This window comes from Typopeltis vanoorti, chromosome 15 (genome assembly GCF_054136105.1).
Source record: "Typopeltis vanoorti isolate ZY-2024b chromosome 15, IOZ_Tvanoo_1.0, whole genome shotgun sequence".
NCBI classification, from domain to species: Eukaryota; Metazoa; Arthropoda; class Arachnida; order Uropygi; family Thelyphonidae; genus Typopeltis; species Typopeltis vanoorti.
Genome location: NC_143563.1, coordinates 28141965 through 28161373, shown reverse-complemented (window position 1 = coordinate 28161373; position 19409 = coordinate 28141965). Strand labels below are relative to the sequence as shown.

At 34.9% G+C, this 19409-nt stretch overlaps 1 protein-coding gene across 2 annotated transcripts in view; it reads left to right on the top strand.

Moving 5' to 3' along the window:
- The first annotated feature begins 8246 nt into the window (after positions 1 to 8246).
- The window catches only part of LOC150098544 (uncharacterized), a 610245-nt gene continuing 599082 nt past the window's right edge, over positions 8247 to 19409 (top strand). For both annotated transcript variants that reach the window (XM_090405300.1, XM_090405297.1), the window contains exons 1-3: positions 8247 to 8317; positions 12919 to 13076; positions 16820 to 16863. In XM_090405300.1, the coding sequence (XP_090261426.1) occupies positions 13040 to 13076; positions 16820 to 16863 (81 nt within the window). In that variant the 5' untranslated portion in view covers positions 8247 to 8317; positions 12919 to 13039. The remainder of the gene's footprint in view (positions 8318 to 12918; positions 13077 to 16819; positions 16864 to 19409) is intronic.

The window sequence follows — 19409 nt, the reverse complement described above, 5'->3', positions numbered from 1 at the left end:
GGATGTTTCTCCAAAGGAAGTCGACCGAACTGTTTTAGTCAGAACTAGTTTTGCAAATCAGAAGGCGGGCATCCATTAAATGTTCTTCAAATAAAACAAATACACAGTCCAATCAAAATTTTACGATAGCCCTGTTTTTCACAGTTTGCACTCATATCATAATAAAGTCACCGTTTATGATATGGGAGGTGTGCAAGCTATTGTTCACTTCAAGTTGCTGATCAAATGGCATGATTTTAGGGTACCGGTGGACGTATTCAGCGAACAACCAGTATTGTAGGTTGTTCGCATAGTAATGTAGTTAAAGTGTTCCAAAAATGGAAGTGTATAATGCGCAAATTAGTGGTCATTGGGTTATCGTGAGTACCCAGCTCATCGATGTGCATGATAAATGCAAATTGTCTTGTTGAAACTCAAATTCGAAAAATCATAGAACGGATGACCATGAAATTTAACCAATCATACCTCTTAAGAAAATCATACTTCTGCAAGAAAAAATGAAACAAATTAATCCCGTAATGGATGTTTCTCCAGAGGAAGTTGACTGAACTGTTTCAGTAGTCAGAACAAGTGAAGAATAGCGGTGTTCCCAGGCAAGAATTCAAAAAAGGACCCTCTTCTGTATATGCCTCAAAATTAGATGTCCCGTGTAGGTACTCAAGCTTATGCTTAATCAATAACACCTATATATATATATATATATATATATATATATATATATATATATATATATATATATATATATATATATATATATATATATATATATATATATATATATATATATATATATATAGTATATATATATATATATATATAGTTTCTGACTAGTTTCCATCTATGTGCTGTGTGGATGAAAGATGAAATGTTAGGCAAAAATCTACGGAGAGGATTGCCCCCCCCCCGCCATGATATCATTAAGCAGAAACAGGAAGAGGCTGGCAGCATTATGGTATGGATAAGTTATCCTAGAGATACTACGAATACTTCGATGTAACCATTCATTGTGGATGACACTTCTATCAGAATAATAATAATAAAACCGCCTAGAAATTTTGTGGACGAAAAAAAATTCGAAAATTCTTCTCGGTGTACACACATCCATATCACATTTTGAACATGAAAATAATTTAGAAATACAAAAATTTACCTATTATTATTATTATTAATGTTTCGGGCAACTCCAAGGAGTCGACAGACTCATCGAGGGAGGCCCTAACATCATGTCAAGAACAACTATTCGACATTCACACAGTATCTACCATACCTTGCCTTGAACTCATTCACGGTCGTAGCACCCACAACAGACTCTGGAAGCTTATTCCACTCATTCACTACTCTCCAAGTAAAAAACCTAGCTCTAACACCCTTGTCAACCACGCTCTTGCCCAGCTTCCATTCATGGCTCCTAGTCCTCCCACCACTAGTCATATTTTCAAAAATATCTTCTGGATCAATCTTATGGAAACCCTTCAGTAATTTGAATGTCTCAATCATATCACCCCTCCTTCGCCAATCGACCAATTTCTGCAACCCACAAATCTTCAACCTATTCTCATAAGATTCATTCCACAGACCTGCTATCATCTTGGTCACTCGTCTCTGGATCCTCTCCACTTCCTCCCCATCACGAAGAAACCCTGGTGCCCATAACTGGACACAGTAGTCCAGATGGGGTCGTATCAAGGCTCGATACAGAGGAACAACAACTTGTTTGTCGCTGCATGTTAAAGTATTTTTCAGAAGCCAAGTGAATTGGTGAGCTCTTTTAGTCACTTTTGCAATGTGTCCCCTAAACTTCAATTCCCTATCCACCAACACTCCCAAATCCCTGGCCTCATCAATCTCCTGGAGTACGGTTCCACCAATGCGATATACTGCTGCTATTCTTTTCACCCCAAAGTGCATAACTTTACACTTTGGCACATTAAATCGGCACCATTTTTCCTAGCCCAGTCCTCCAAACTATTTAAATCATCCTGTAAAATTTTGACATCCTGTGCACTCATAATTGCTCTACCCAACTTTGCATCACCAGCAAACAAGTGAACATTTCCTCTCAAATCCTTTCCTATATCATTGATGAACAAATTGAAAAGCAGTGGTCCAAGAACAGAGCCCTGCGGCACTCCACTAGTCACAAGCCGTCTTTTAGACTCCACTCCTGAATAAACCACTCTCTGGTATCTCTCCTTCAACCACCCTCCTATCCATCTTACCAACCCTATATCTATCCCCATTTGCTCCAGTTTACTGATTAGGGTTCTATGTGGTATCCTATCAAAAGCCTTGGCAAGGTCCAGTAGTATTACTGTAAACCCATTACCCCTATCCAGTTCAGCCGTCACTGTGTTATAAAATCACCTATTAAATCTTTTATATGTTACAACTTGCAAAGAATTAAGTTAAACAATTCCTGTACAGTACTTCCTTTATTCGTTTCAGTAGATGATCCAGGAAAAAAGGAAACAGGAAACCGTACTAGCTAAGAAATCAAATTATTATTATTATTGTTGTTGTTGTTTTAATGAATGACAGTCCAGGCATCCTACCATATGAGCACACTTTATTATGTATATTAATTATTTGAGTCCTTCTGACTGGCTTGCCTGTTTTGTGGGATGGAAACCCCGAGATTTCTTGAGGGTGAAACTGTGGCAACTCCATATGAAACCAAACAGTTTACTCAAACCTTGTAAAACAAAGTGTATCGTCGATACCGCATGAGTTGCAATAAACCAGGGGAAAAAAATCAGAATTTTCAGTTTATTAAAGAAAACGTAAAGAAAAACTCCTATTCGTCTATATGCATTTTAATAATAATGCAGATTCAAAATCGGAAGCGTTATTAACAAAAAGTGTAGAAAATTATACAAACAAAATAAAAAGAAATCTTCCAATGATTTTTTATTCTCAAAAGAGAATGACGAAACTCTTCTAGCCTTAAAGTTTTGGAAATCGGTTCGTCAATATTTACAGTTGATTTCACTTTTGCTATATATAACAGAGTACTGCAGATAACCGTCTCCATCATGTGTTCCTAAGTTTAATTGATATTAACAGCTGTCAAAAATGGAAAAGTCCATTTTTCTTAGTCGATGGATTAAAAATATAGTTTCCACTTGGAAAGCACTAATGGCCTGTGGAAAACACTGGTTAATTTTAGAAAAAGCTGGAAAAAGGGGTTTTAAAATACTTCTTCTAGTCGCCAGTCAGAGTCCAACCTTATAATTGCCTTTGTTTAGTAAGCTAGTTTTATGGAAGTTATGAAAAGCTACACAGGTGCCCAATAAAATAAATAAAAAATCTAATGCGCGTCGGTACATCCCATTTCAGCGATTTCGTTTAGCTCTAAAATTTTGTAAGCCAAGTAAGAAAATATACACTTCTTGCCTTTACCAGGATTAACTACCTTTGGAACCAACTGAAAAAAAGGGCTAGATTGCAACCTATAACTGTGTTTCTTTTGCCGGTCTAGCAATATGAAGGAAGACACCAATTCTACAAGGCTTCACAGGCATCCCCCACATAAAACTATATTTAGTAATTAGTAAAAATATATTAAAATGTTTTGTCAATTTACCCTTGACTCAGATCATAAATCACTTATGTAAAACTGGTAAACAGCCCTTTCCATGTAAACACTGATCTCTTTATCCTATTTGGTGACAATGTAGCCTGATGGATCTGGACTATTGTAGAAGGACAATGTCCCTGTTCACAAGGTGCACATTTTGCAATCCCAGTTTGTTTATCCATGTGAAAATGTTGTTTTAATCCATAAAGCTAGCTCAGCTAAAGAAAGGTCATGATAGGTTCGATTTAAGTTGTTGACTAGAGGAAATTTTTCTAAACCTCTATTTGGTAAGTTTCCGTGCTAGACAATCATTAGCACAGGTAAATAGAGCATTTTTCGGCTAGAAACTTGAGGTTTTTAACCACGGATTACATAAAAACATTGGCCCTATTAAGAACACAAACATTGTTCATTGTTGCATACAATAATATGTTTTAGGGTTAAGGGTACTACTATGGTGCCCAATCTCACCTGTACTCTCTCTCTCTCTCTCTCTCTCACCCACTCTTACTATGAAAAGTTTTGATTCATTGACAACGTGGTGTTGTAGGCTTGAAGAAAGGAGACTGACTGCCCATCTGTATTGTGAAAATAAGTTGGAGTTAAAGAGGTTCCACCAACTTTCTTTGGGGAATTAAGCGTGTGGAGAAAATGAACCAACTGATATTTTTCTTAAACAGTTGGTGGCTGTAATTGTTTTAGAGAATACAGGCATAGAGAATTGGAGAAAAGAGAGGAAAAGCAGATTCAGTGGGTTTACAGTTGGCAATAAATGGATATTGAGTGGCGGCTTCGCGTGTTTAACACAGTTAATCGAACACAAAGGAATGATGAATGTTAGTTCAGCAGAACAGTGTTAATGGAAATTATCCGTAGAAACGATATAAAGCAGAAAGAAGTTGTTTGTGAAAGGCTGAAATGATTCAATGAGATGAGAAACGGATCATAAATTAGGCGAACTGTTCCTCTTCTGTTAAGAATCAAGAATTCTCAAAGAGAATCTATACAGTACTGATTAAAATTTGAAAACATTATTTTAAGTTTAAGTGAATTTAACATTTTTACAGAGTTTTCTGGACAGATGAAAGTATCTCTTGAAGAGAAAATATACCAGGGGTTTTGAATGTCTGAAAAGTTTTAAAATGATGAGTTTGTGCCTGGAAAAGTTAGACAAAAATGCCAGTTCAAGAAGAGGGATCTGATCTCATTTGGCGAGCAGGCGATTATCAAAATCAATTAAAAATGAATCGAGATCTTGTTTTGTGCAAGAACAAAGGCAGAAGTATGTTTTGGTAGCATTGAAGAAGACTAGGGTTATACACACCCCCACTGAAGAGTGGCATGAAGGCTTTTTTAAGCCACTATTTGTACAAAAACGAGGTGAGAATCGTTATGTAGTACGAGATTTGTCAAAGCAGTAGGAGGAAGGGAATGCAAAACTATGGATATCGTTATTCATCAGTAAGAGGAAAGGAATGCAAACGTATGGATATGGTTATTCATCAGTAAAAGGTCACAGATGTATAGAAGAAAGAGGGTATAAGAGGGTATGTAACAGAATGGAGCTATCTACTATGAAATTCATTGTCGACCAGAAACAAAATTGACTATCCAGTTACAGAACGTGGAAGGAAGACAAAACAATGAATGTTATTCAGGAGGCCTTTCTCTCTCTCTCTCTCTCTCTCTCTCTCTCTACCAGATCCGAACGCTTCTAAATGTATCAAGGGCAGTAGAACTGGTTTCCTTTCCATGTGTCCAGGATGTATGATAAAGACATGAAGATTTACGTGGCTATTCAGAGTGGATGGATATATATTGGCAATCGTTAACTGGTGGATCGTTGTGTTAAATCGAACTATTAGCGACTAAGTTAAATTTTGATGGCTTTCTCCAATAATTGAAGAGAGAACAAAGAGCTGATAGCTGCTGACAAGTTTTAATCTCAAAGGTTTTCACATGGGCTAAATAGACACTTGTTTTCATGTTAGTAATATATGCTAATGAATATAAAAGAGCTAGAGAGAATAGAATAGGTGTTAGTTTTCCAAAACACAACTTTTAGTTACACTGAGGAAACATTATCTGTGCAGAAATTATAATGTCATGCTAGCTGTTGTGTAATTTAAAAACGAGCAGTCAACCAACATAGCTATTTTGCATTTCACTATAACTTTCATAAGAGGTTCTCGACTGAAAGTTAGTTAGCAATTTAAACTCTGAGGAAGGAATTTTAAAAACTGGCAGTGCCTATGACCCTTTTATTTAAGTTTCTGCTCTGAATGAGTTCCAAGGGAGCGGAAAGAGGAAAAAATAATTCCTTTGCATAAGGGAGGTTCTAAGACTGCAGCAGCAAATTATAAACCAATCAGTATCTCAATGAGTGGTGGTAAAAGCACTGAAAAAGTTGGTCATAAAGAGAATAGAGGAATAAATGGATAAGAATTTAATACTTCATGAGGGGCAACATTATTTTCTGAAGGGTCGGTCATGTTTTAGTAATTTACTAGCTTTTATAATAGAGTAACAACTGAGTTGGATAAAGGGAAAGGCTACATGATGATTCTGCTGGATATTGGAAGGACACTTCACAGAACACCACATGAAGCTGTATTACATAAATTAGAACAAATGGGGATAGATATGACACTGGTTATATGGATACGATCCTGGCTGAGGGACAGATACTGAAAAAAAGGAGTAGAATCCAGGAGAAAGCAGATGACTAGTGGTATGTTGCAAGGTTCTGTGCTAGGACCACTATTGTTTAATTTGTACATAAATGATATAGGAAATAATTTGAAGGGAAATATTTAGTTGTTTACTGATGATGAAAATTTGGATAGTGTAATAGTTAAAGAAGGCGATGTGGAGAATGTGCAGGATGATTTAACTAGGCCGACAATATGGGTAAAACACAATGTGCCAGTTTAATGTATTTTGGGATATATAGATTACAATCTGATCGTACCACATTGATGGAACTGTACCCTATCGAATAATAGATGAAACTAGGAATTTTCGGGTGGTAATAGATAGAGAGGTGAAGTTTAGAATGCATATTGATAAGGTAGCTCATAGCATTACTTGGCTATTGAAGAAAAACTAACAAGTGGAGATAAGGAAGTTGCTATGCCTCTTTATAAGGACTGGATAAGTCTGGATTACTGTGCTTAGGTCTGGTCACCTGGATTTCTCGAGGATGAGGAAGTAGTGGAAACAATCCAAAGTCAGTGACCAAGATGATGAGTGGTCTATGTAATGCTCCCTATGATATAGATTGAAAATTTGCTGGTTGCAGAAGTTGATTGATAGGCGAGAAAGAGTGGGGTGTGATAGAAACTTTTAAGTTTCTTAAAGGGTTTTGTAGGATTGATGCAAGGAAAGTGTTTCAGAATTTTAGTAGAGAGGGAAGAACAGGAGGAATCCCTGAAATTTGAGTAAAAGCATAAAAAATGGAAAAGCGAGTAAAAAAAGTAGGAGTGTGAGGATTAGATTTTTCACCTGGAGAGTGGTGAATAGATGGAATAGGTTGCCAGAGTCAATTGCGAGCACTTTGTCTGTTAGTGGATTCAAGGGAGGCATGGCAGATATTGTGTGGATAGGTTGGGTCTTCGATGATGAGTCTTTGGACTCCATGGAGGTGCCTGTATAATAATAATATTAAACTTGGGTTTCTCGTCCAATAAAACAATTAAAGTAATCAGAAGGTAACATACAATTAACAGTCACAATAAACTAGCTGCCTCATAGCTTTTTTTTTTTTTTTTTTGCTTTGGGAGTAGTTCCAAATAATCCAGTCCTTAGTTACTTTGGTTGTGATTCCAAATATGAACAAAATTTCAACATAAATACGAACCTGGATGTATTAAGATTCAAAGACAAGGATCGTATCAAATATAAACCAGGGGATTTTTTCAAAGCGGTCTTGTAGGTTTAAAACATTTTACTCTCTGCTTCAGATTGGGTTGGACTGGTGGGAACGATTGGCAAAGCATAATTAGAAATATTCACCAATGTTATAGTTTGCGGATGGTTAAGAATATTTTACTTTTTCAATTTTTTTTTTTTTTTAATTTGTCAAGAGCAGTAAATATTTGTATGCCGTCGATGAATAACTTGCACACTGAAGATCTATCGTTCACGGATATTGGAAAACCACCAGTACAATTAGCATTATAATTCACAATTTCCGCGCAGAACGTACAAGAGGTTAGAGACGGGAAGAAAATTTCAATCAGATTTTATTAATAATCACGGTCTAAAGTGCTGTAAATTATGAATGCACCAAAGGGGGAGGGGATGAAAGTATTCGTACATTTTGTTATCATAAAATTTCAAAATTGAGTTGCATTACATTCTCTCAAAATCTCATTTACAGTTCTCAATTACATTTTCTCAGAATCTCAAAAGTTCAAAATTTAGTTGCATTACATTACATGTCTTTATATATTGTGATGATAAATATTATTTTTCACGTATATATAATACTAAAGAAATATTATTTCAGATAGATTCATTGGCTTTGACGATTCACATACTAAGCAGATCTGGTAGCATTGCTTTATGAAATTATTATTAAAAGCTTTATTTAAACAACAATACACATAATGAACGAATGTTCCTTTCAAAGGAACATTCATCCCACCTTTTCCTTATTCCCGGTCAATGTGGAGTCAGTTTGAATATCTGTGTAATGTGTCATCCGATCGTCGCGACGCGTGTGTTCCTGTAATTTAGGTTTGTTTACATAACTGTTTCACCAACTTTGTTGTGGTAGTGTTTTCTTATTGTATGCCTTTTGAACTTTATAACTTATACTCTTCATTAAGCCATGCCCACTGAATTGCGTAAACAGGCAAATGCAGATTGTACAAAATAACGTATACGTCATATTTGAATCCGATAATGGATATTTATGGAACGAATTAAATATGCGATAATTGAAAATATCTCTCGAGTTTAACTACCCATAATATACAAATGTGCCTGATCAGAACAATTATTTTATCATGTAGACCAAGTTTTGAATAACGACACATTTATAGTCGTAACTATGAATGAATGTTGCGCTCCATCTCTCAGGCATAAGCCTTGACAGTACTCTTTCCCCGAAATGTTTTCAGCGGATCGTCTGAACCCTTCCCCATATTGTTTGATTTCGCTACCTATCAGTTGCGCCGATACATTGAGTAATCTTTAAATTCTTAGAAAGTGCTACATGTTTTAGTTTTGTTTCTTATAGTCCGCTGATAAGACTAGTAGAACGCGAGGATGAGATTAAAGCAAACATTTTACCGTTAGCAGTGTTGAAGATCTCTAATGATGTAGCAATTCATTAGATGAGATTTGCTACATCATTAACTTAATGAAGCTCTTCCGCAAAATAAATTTAAGAAAGCTTGAAAGTACTGTTAGAATGGTACATGATAGATCTGCAGGCTGGAGCTGAGGCTTATTATATGGAACACCTGTTTATATTATAGAATTCCCCCCCCCCCCCAAGCTTTAGGGACAAAATAAGTTTTTGAGTTTTCTTGTTTCCTTTGATTATGTCTTTCATCTGTATTCCTCTGGTTCTCATATATTCTCTGTCTTTCTCTCTCTATCAGAGAATTTCATTTTATGGTTAATAGAAAGAAGCCAGCACTAGTAATGAATTAAATAAATATATCCAGAATTTTTCAACCCAGCATCAAGCTGGCTAAAGAACAACTTTCTCCATTTTCAGGTGTATACAAGATTTCCTTATACTTGCTACTTGTTCTATTTATGGATAGCATGGGAAACCTGTCAGCATCCATATGAAAGCACATAAGGTATATATGCTCTCATAATTATGGTCAGTCAGCCTTGCCTTGGACACTCAGCACAGAATTCAAATGGGAAAAAATACTGCACATCACTGTAAGTAGAAATTTGAAAGCTGTCTTTGGTGGCATTTGTGACATATTAGAAAACAGAACTGAAACACATAGAATGAAGAAGTTTAATACTCTATTAAATCAAATTTTCAATTTGAATCCAACAGATCATCTTCATTTAGAAGTAACAACAAAATATTTAAAAGATATAAGCCATATATTAGTGTTCTACAGTACAGTAGATTATGAGAGGTGATTAAAAAAAAAAGCTGCTAAGTAATAAGAGTAAGACCCTCCAAATTTTTGGTAAAGAAAAGCAGTCATTATTGTTCAAATTTAGGTGATTTAGAAGCACTTCATCACTCTCTGAACAAACACTCAGATTTGAAGCTCGCGTTTTCTGAATGTATGTATTCGAGCATAGTTGTAGAATGTTTAATCGTTTCTTAATTGGGCAGTAATTTTTCTTTTTGCGCAAATAGTTGCTTGACTATTGCTATAAATAGCTTAGATTATAGAAAGTTTTTTACCTTGGGTATAATATATGTTAAAGATACCAAGCTATTTTAAACCTGGTTTTAATCCATTTCCCAAGTAAGCAAACAGACAAGTAAGTCAAGTTTGCACCTGCAAGTAGTGCAAGTCTGGGTGACCTGCAAAGTAGTGCAAGTCTTAGGCAACTCGTGGTAAAGGCGGAATAAGCTCTGATCACTATTCTTGATGTTTACCCTTAATGCAAAGCACATCTCCTTGAGGAGATGTATGATGCTATGCATTAAAGGCAAGGGGCCACTACCAAGCTTACTTACTTGAGTACTTAGGAACTTGTTTACTTGGGAAATGGATTAAAATCAGATTTAAAATAGCTTGGTATCTTTAACATATATTATACCCAAGGCAAAAAACTTTCTACATCTATCTCTCATCCTGAGATTTTTATTTAATAAGGTCAAAGCATGTTATGGTAACTTGTTTTGGTAAAATACTTATAAGCTCTGTATTACTTAACCTTGGTATTTCTAAGCCTGGCTCCCACTATTGAGATCTCAATAAAGGTCGAAACTGGTCTGGGTAGTGGCCCCTTGCCTTTAATGCATAGCATCATACATCTCCTCAAGGCGATGTGCTTTGCATTAAGGGTAAATACTAAGAATAGTGATCAGAGCTTATTTCACCTTTACCACGAGTTGCTTAAGACCTACACTACTTGCAGGCGCAAACTTAACTTAATTGTCTGTTTGCTTACTTGGGAAATGGATTAAAACCAGGTATCTTTAACATAGCTTAGATTATTTTGATACATTTAATGTATATACGAAAAATAAGGGAGAAGGGTCGGCAAAATATGCTGCTGCACGGGGCGACTATACGAAAAATAAGGGAGAAGGGGCGGCAAAATTCCTATTGGCAACCCTGTCTCTCTCTCTCTCTTTCTAAATATATTTACACACACAGAATAAAAGATTGAAACAAAAATATAATTTTTTTTTCAAGTATAGTTTACAGCATATTTGGTATGCACTTGAAGGATGTCACGTGCATCACCAAACATGGCAGCAGCTACTTCAGGCCTCCAATAAGTTAAGGTGGTGTTTAACCAGGTGATGGAAGTCAGTCACCTGAAGGTTTAGTTGGCATTTTCACTAACTAGGGAAACATATCAGTATGTTCATGACTGCTGTGTGTTTTGAGGGAACGTCCGAAGAGTTAATGGCATTGCAAAAAGGATGTCCTGAAGGAGTTGAAAGGAGGATAATATTGTTACACTTCATAAAGTGGATGAGGCTTCAAGTTGCATAGCACTAATATATATATAAATAATCTGGAATTGTGATTAAGGTATTGTGATTCAGAATTGAGTTGATAACAGGATTGTCTATATGGATCAGTATGTGCTTACTAAAACAAGATCTGCTAATGTATTAGTAACAGGTTGATAGATGTAATGATACATATACAATAATAGATTTAGTAAAAGCTTTTGATAGATTTCCTCCTGAAAAAGTTGGAATTTAAATTGTGATGGATGAAGTTTTAATCAGTGATTTAATGATAGGAAATTGACTATCCACAATGTTCATTTTTATGGGGGGGGGGGAGGATAGGATGAGATGACATCCTTGTAAGTTGAGATTGAATACCATCAAGAAGTGGGTGAGAGCTAGATTGTTCTCTCATAGAGTAGTATATGAATGGATTACCAGTGGAGGTGGTGAATGCAGTTAGTGTGAATGAATTCAAGGAAAGGATATATATGACAGCTTGTTTAGGTAATATGTGGCCTTCCCTTCCTCCTTCAGGGAGTCAGAGACATCCTGGAGGTGTTTTAATAATAATAATAATATGTTTTAACATATTCAGTATGTAATATTAAGTTTCTGTGATTTGCATTGTTTATGATATTATTTCTGGTATGAACCACAGCGAGAAAATCCTAAGTAAAAATAGTTTAATTCAACAAATTTTCTATGCTCTGTGGAATACATAATCATTGTTAACAGATTGATTTCTAAAACATAAACTGCCATATATAGAATTTTTGTAAATTGATGATGCATCCCATTTTGAGATTTCAAATATGTGGCTCATTTATTGAGCTGTGCTATGTAATATCAGTCACTACTAGTTCCCAGCTTCATAGGTCTTTTAAGTCTTCTTCATAGGTCTTTTGACTAGTTGGTTTAAAATAAGGCCTTGATTTTTGTTGGATGAGTGTCATTTCAGTTTGCATATTTGCAAACTGAAATGGCACTCATCCTTCAATTTGCATATTTAGCTGTTGAATTTAATATATGGCATTCTTTTTAGTTGCCAAAGTACCAAATGATTGGCAGTATGAAAAGCTACTCCATGTTTTTGATTTGCTTTTTCTCTACATCCTCACTCTTTCATGTTACTCTCACTCTTAAATGTCCCATCTGTTTGATGTAACAGATCACATGTACAGAAAATTTTATATACACCTGGTTTCTTAAGTAGTGAATAAAGTCTGTTTGGTGACTTCAGCATTATGGAAACTGTTTTGTCATCAATGTGAAGTCTGTTTTTATGTTGCACTACTTGAATAGTTTTATCCATCAGGTTTTCTAATGTGAGGTTAAGCACCTTCATAATCTACATTTTCTTTTATATGTGCCAAATCATTTGATGGCCTTTGTAAAATGTTGATAGTCTTATGATTATATCCATTCTTTTGGATTACTTCTCTATGGTAATCCACTTTTGGTTTCCTTTTATTGTTGTCACTTGTTATGGTGTAGACAACAGGCATTCTCAGACATACTCCTCTCTGTACAAATATTTAGCAAAACTTCCACATCTAGGAAAAAAATATCTTTCTACATTATGAATTTGAGTGGTTCATACCAGAAGTAGTATCATATTCCATTATATATGTTTTTAATTTAAAAAAATTGAGAAATATTGATTCCCCCCCCACCCAGTGTAATCATGCTCTATGATTTATTTTCATTATAGGATCTTCTGCTATATTTTCTTGCATATCAACTTAATGAGGTAATGAAAATATGGTTGTGAATGTACCTGCTGTGTGCATTTGTAATGTTATCATCTGGATCTATAGATACAAAATTATATAATGGAATATCTCAAGAATAAAGCTCTGGCTTGGGAAGGTAAAGTAGAAGTAAATTTATATTGTTATTGAAATATAACTTACCTTAGAGTTGTAAGCAATAAAACCTTCATCATGATGCCTTGTCACTTGACTCACATTTTTTACACTTCTGTCAGTTTGTTTGTTCCTGGTACCTTCAGTTGACGCATAGTTATTGTGGACAATAGTCCTTTTTTTGTTTCCCCGTTAGTACCTAATAAGAGTTTTATGTTTATGTTTTGTAATGTACTAATTTATGTAGGAAATTTATGAATGATTGCCATTATGGAAAGTTTTCCAATTTTATGTTGTTGTTATCCTTTAAGTTAGTTATGTCCTAGTTGTGCCTATCTGACATTGAGACATCTCTGGTAAATATATTATTAATTATTCCTTCAAGAAGACCTAAACCAATACACTGATCTGAAAACATTCAAATATTTTTATAAGCTTTTATATACAGGTGTCCAAAACCTAAGGATGCAAACTATTTCTGAAGAATATAGCCCACAAATTCAGACTAATCAGCTTGTGGCAATTTGTATAGCTGACGATTTCAAGTAGAAAGTGGGTACACATTCAAGTTTTTGATCCATGCAGAAAGGGGTCACATGGTAGCACTCAACAGAATAAAAGGCTGCACTAAGCAAATTGTATTTGAAGGAAGCTCTTTTCGTGAAGGAATAAAGTTGCAAACTTGAATTTCTTGTAATGTCTCAAAACATCATCTAGATGATTTCATGAAGAATTATTGGACAGCTTGAAGAAGGCTGCAAAACTCTGGCACTACTCATGTTGCCAGAGAGTTTTGAATCTTGCACAGCATTGTATCCAGGCTCTGGGCAGCATTTCAAACCAATAGAATATGTTCCAGATGTTTTGCTAAGAGGAATGATTTCCTTTCATCCTTACGGATGGTAGGGGCAGCTATGCTACCATACTAGGGAAGTGACTATGAGCAAGGTGGTTCCTGTTGCCTTCCTTGCCGTGCTGAGTCCTATGGCTGTATCCTGCGTGTTCTGGTTTGCCTGTTTGTGGGATGAAAACCCCCAGAATAAAGTGGAGAAAAAACCCTACTGTCCACATCCAAGACCGGCTAACTTGTCTATGGCTGAGGAAGATCCATCAGTTCTTCACGTCACCGACGGGAATCGAACCTAGGACACTCCTTCCCCAGGCATATGGGGAAGGAGTGTCCTAGGTTCGATTCCGGCGCGGTTAGCCTGGTGGCAGTGTGCTTCACACTTCCACCAGGCTAACCACGCAGATTTTTTGATTATAGCAAAACATAATTGACACACCATGGTAGGTCAGTTTGCAAGTCGGCACTGTTCAAATGTAGGTACATAAGTATCTCAACAAACTGTGAAAAGATGTCTGTGGCACCCATGAAATTGAAATTCACTTGCAGAAAACAACAAGGCCTTATCCTTGCTCTGAAGGAGAAGTGGGCCAGTTTGCCTCAAAAACTCCTGAATCACTTGGTGCCAAGCATAGTATGACATTGTGAAAGCTGCATTGCAGTTTGGGGTGGACATTTAATTTGTATGAAATTTATAACACATTTTTTGTGTCATATAATTTATTAGTACGCTAACAATAAATTTTTCCACATTTGGCAGTAGTCATGAAAATTTTTTGATATACAGGTAAAAATGTAGTTCATCCTTAGCTCTTGGACACCAGTGTATTATGGTGATATTGCCTTGCTGTTTGAGAAGAATATAAGACTATTATTAATAGACCTCTGTGGTATCAGTCGACATTGCAGGAGATGCCCTCATTGTCTTAGCTCATTCACTCTTTACCCATTCACAACATCCCTAGGTTGTAAAGGTGTAATACCACTGATTTGTTAATCCAGATTTCTTAGCACAATATAAATGATTTGTGCACAGTTATGTTTGACATCATGAAGAAATATTTTTTTATTTTGAGGGTACAGCTTTAAAATGGTTATTCCATAGACTAGCTGCTAATAGCTACTAGACTAAATGTTATGTTAATGCTTTAGGAGTACTTTAAATCACATAGTGAATAATTTTGCTCAACTATTTTGCCAGATTATGCTGCTGGCTGGACTCCAAATTTTGTGTGTGTGTGCTGCAGGGGGGGGGGGGGGGGAGGTGACTGCTGAGTCTGTGATTTACAGAGGAGTTGAGTGAAAAAAGTTTCCATCTATATATGGCTTCATACAGAACTGATTACTCATATTCTATGTATCTCCAAATTTCATTTAACTTTAAATTGACAAAATAGCTGTGAAGTAAAGAGAAATAATAATAATAATTATTATCAACAATAGATTATTTTATCTTCATGGAGTGAAAACACTCATTGTGGAATGTCTATACGCTCATGCACTCAGCCTTCTATAAAACTTTTATATTTTGGTAATTGAACATTTCTGTTCAAATATCTTTTATTCCAAGTGCACTGTTATATGTAACTTTTTTCTGAGTGTCTCTCTCTCTCACTAAAATGAACTGAGAATTACATTCATTTCTGTTTCTGTGGATAGTGTTTTTTTTTTTTTTTTGAAGTTGAGTTAGTGAAAAATCTGAAAAAACTTATTCGCTTTTGAGTAAGGCAAGAAAATAATAAATTCATCGTAATCAAATTCCTGACATGTACCTTCAAGAGGTGTACAGTGTATTATGATAGTACTACATTGAAAATTTATATCATTACTTACTTCCAATCAACAATTTTCCTCCAAATCAATCTGTTATCTGTCAAGACTCCAACATTATCAGATCTTATATTTCTGTCATCTAAGGCAGTTTTAACTGTATCAATCCACCTATATTTTGGTCTTTCTGTGGGTCTTTTACCTGCCAACATAGTAGAGAATACTTGTTTTGCTAATCTTTCCTCTCCCATTCTGTTTAAGTGACCATACCACCTGAGATTAGCTCGGCTGACACATTCCTGGATGCTAACAGTTTCAAACGAGTATATTAGGAAAGAACAAATGTTCTTTCCTAATATCCTCATTTTTAATGTATTAATATATTTTTAATAATATATTTATATATTTTAATATATATATATAATATATTTTATATATTATCTTTAATATATTTTAATAATAAATTCCTTTTAAAATAATAGTCTTAGAAAATTATTGAAGGACACAGACTGGGAGTTATGAATGCTTGTACTGAAATGATACACATTTGCATAAATATAGTTTAAAAATGAACTATCTGTAAAACTGTGTTGTGTTTGAAAAATTACTTCCAATTATTTATAATATTGAAGCAGTGGTATAGCTGGGGAGGGGTGGTCCACTCTGGGCAGCACTTTGCGTTTAAGAAATGTTGCCATACTGTCAGTAGAAGAACAACAACTGAGTGATGAAATAGACTTCGACAGTGTCTTTGATTTTGCTAACAGAAAAGCAAGAAAAATAACATTTTAGAATGTTGGAATTAAAGTTTTATTTCAAAAATAAACATAGTGCTTTAATTTATTTCCCTATATGTTGTTTTGACTTTTTGTATTATTTTTGATGTGTATTGAGAGGGGCAGCAAAAGCTCCAGCTACGCCACTGTAATGAAGCCATACTAAAAAGATTTTCTGTTAAACTAAGTGTATTTCAAAATATGAGAGATAATTAGTGAAACTGGAAAATAATTTGTTTATATAGAAAATGAGATTATTTTTATGCATTGTAAGCATAACAAAAATACATGTTTCTTCTTTTTTAAATTATGTATTTTTTTTTAATAATAGAACCTTTTACTATCCCTTATTAGCTATTGAAAAAACAAGAAATGCCATAGAAGATGCTAAAGAAGAGGTAAATATCTGCTAGAGTATATTTTTATGCTAATATTGCACAGCTCCATGAGTAAAAAAAGAGAGAGAATTTAGTTTGAAATTAGTTATTGCAAGTTGATAATTAAATGCATAAGAAATGCATTTAATAATCTGGTTAATACATAAAGAACACTAATGAGTGTTCTTTTTGTATTAACCAGAATTTCTCATGGCCATCATGAAGTAGATAAGTCATCCTTAAAGAATTAAGGCTCCAGATACCATTTATTATTACTATTTGTCTCCCATAAGTTTTCTAGGATTTAAAAGCCAAAAGGCTATTTTTCTGGCAATCTTAATAATAATGAAGGGGGATACAAATCCTTTGATGTTTATCTTCCAGTAAGCGAAACTCTAAGAACTAAGATGAGTTTCATACCGAAAAACTATCGGCAAATCCAAATGTAAGTAACTACTTGGTAGTACAACACCAAGGCAACTTGTATCAAAGGTGGAGCAAGCTCCCTCACTATCCTTGATATTTTCTCATAATGTAAAAACACAGCCCCTAGGGGATGTAATACTGTAATTACATTATGAAGAGAGGTCACTACCCAGACCGGTTTCAACCTTTTTTGAGGTCTCATCAGTGAGTAGGTAGACCTGGAAGATAAAAGGTTTAAGTGAAAAGAACTTACATACCTTCACTATATGAATACCATAAAGGTGTGCCTGTATATTATTATAACATAGAATAAAAGCCAAAAGGCTATTTTTCTGGCAACCTTAATAATAATGAAGGGGATACAAATCCTTTGATGTGTATCTGCCAGTAAGCGAAACTCTAAGAACTAGGACTAAGATCTATGAGTTTCATACCTTTCATACATTTCAGATAAACATCAAAGGATTTGTATCCCCCTTCATTATTTTCTAGGATTTATTGTGGGATTAGTAGCATGCATTTGTAGTCTACTTGCTTGTCCTATACTAAATGTCCTTTATTTTATGGAATGATGATAAGCAACCATTAGTATTTTATACTAACTATGTAAACAGTGTTCATATTTTGCTTTTTTTTTTTATTAGCATAGGCATGTCCCAGTTATATGGCATATCAGGTTCCAGACCACTGTCACATAGCAAATAAACATGCCAACCAGTTTGGTCATCAATCTATATGATTAAAATGTTTTCTATTTCAGCAATAAGATTGTTACATTTACAAATAACTGTAGTATTAACTAGTGTAGCACTTTTCACTTCACTTAGAACTTTATCTTTGTTTTTAACAACTGTAATGCAAGATACATTCAGCTTGTGTTCCCTGTCAGTGTTTGATATACCATCATCACTTAATTTAATAAATTTAAATCTTAGCATGTAATATATTACATTTTTATTTTATTTTAATAGGTTTATGTGTGTTCTTCTCACTGGAGCAACAGCACCCGTATTTTGAATTTTATCTGCTATTATTAATGACAATAAAAGAATAGTTATAAACAGTTTATAATTCACAGCGAAACACCAAAACACAGAAAGATGTAGTGAGCAACAACATCATAAATTAGTTGAGTTCACAAATACTGTGTGTATTGATTTACAGCAGCATCATATAAATGGGCATTGATCATAATAGAAAAGCATCATATGAGTGGATCATTTTAAAGCTGGGTATTACTGTGCTTTTAAGGATTTAACTGGCTTGATAACTATTGAAAATTGTTGGTTCTTATTAGAGACACTAGGCAGAGTTCGTACAGCAGCTTATCCAAAAAGTTATTGATACATCCCAGTGATGGGTTAAGACCTTTCCCAACTTCTACGCTCTTTTCTCTCTCTCTCTCTCTTTCTTTCTCCGATATTCCTCATCTACTTGTTCCTCATTATTACTATGATCTTCTCTCTCATATTATGGATATATATTAGCTTAGATTATTATAGGTTTAGAGGAAAGTTCAGGAAATGATGGATAGTAGTTCTTTATAGACTCAGCACCTGTTATAGAGTTACCTGCACAAAAGACATAAACATAAAACAGAAACATTTCAACTACTGTCTATTTGACAGTAGTAGTTGAAAATAATTTGTGAGTGAGAGTCATCATTTAATTGTCAAATTTAAGTGAGTAGGAATGAAGTGTACTCTTATCAAAATGATGAATAGAATTTGAATTCTTGTAGATTTTGGTAACACGACTATTAAATTATTTAAGGAATTTACAATGTATACTGGAATATTAATTAAAAGAAACTTTAATAAATACCTCCTATATTTCGGCAATGTCACATTGCCATCTTCATGGGAACATACAACTATGACACGTGCATGCAGGCACTATAAAAAGCAAATAAGGCAGAAGAAAGAAAACTACTGTTGTTGCTAGCGTCCTAAAGGTGCTCCCCCCCTCCCCCCCTCCCAGCAAGCTATATTGGGTTGTCTTGGCTGTTGGGCTGAAATTCTGAAGATGCAAACTTCCCAAATTTGGGGCAGTCTCATGCACCCAAATTTGTCGAGGTTTGGAAAGTTTTTTAGAGCTGAGGCTGATTCCATGAACAATCTTTCATATTTAAATTTGCTGCA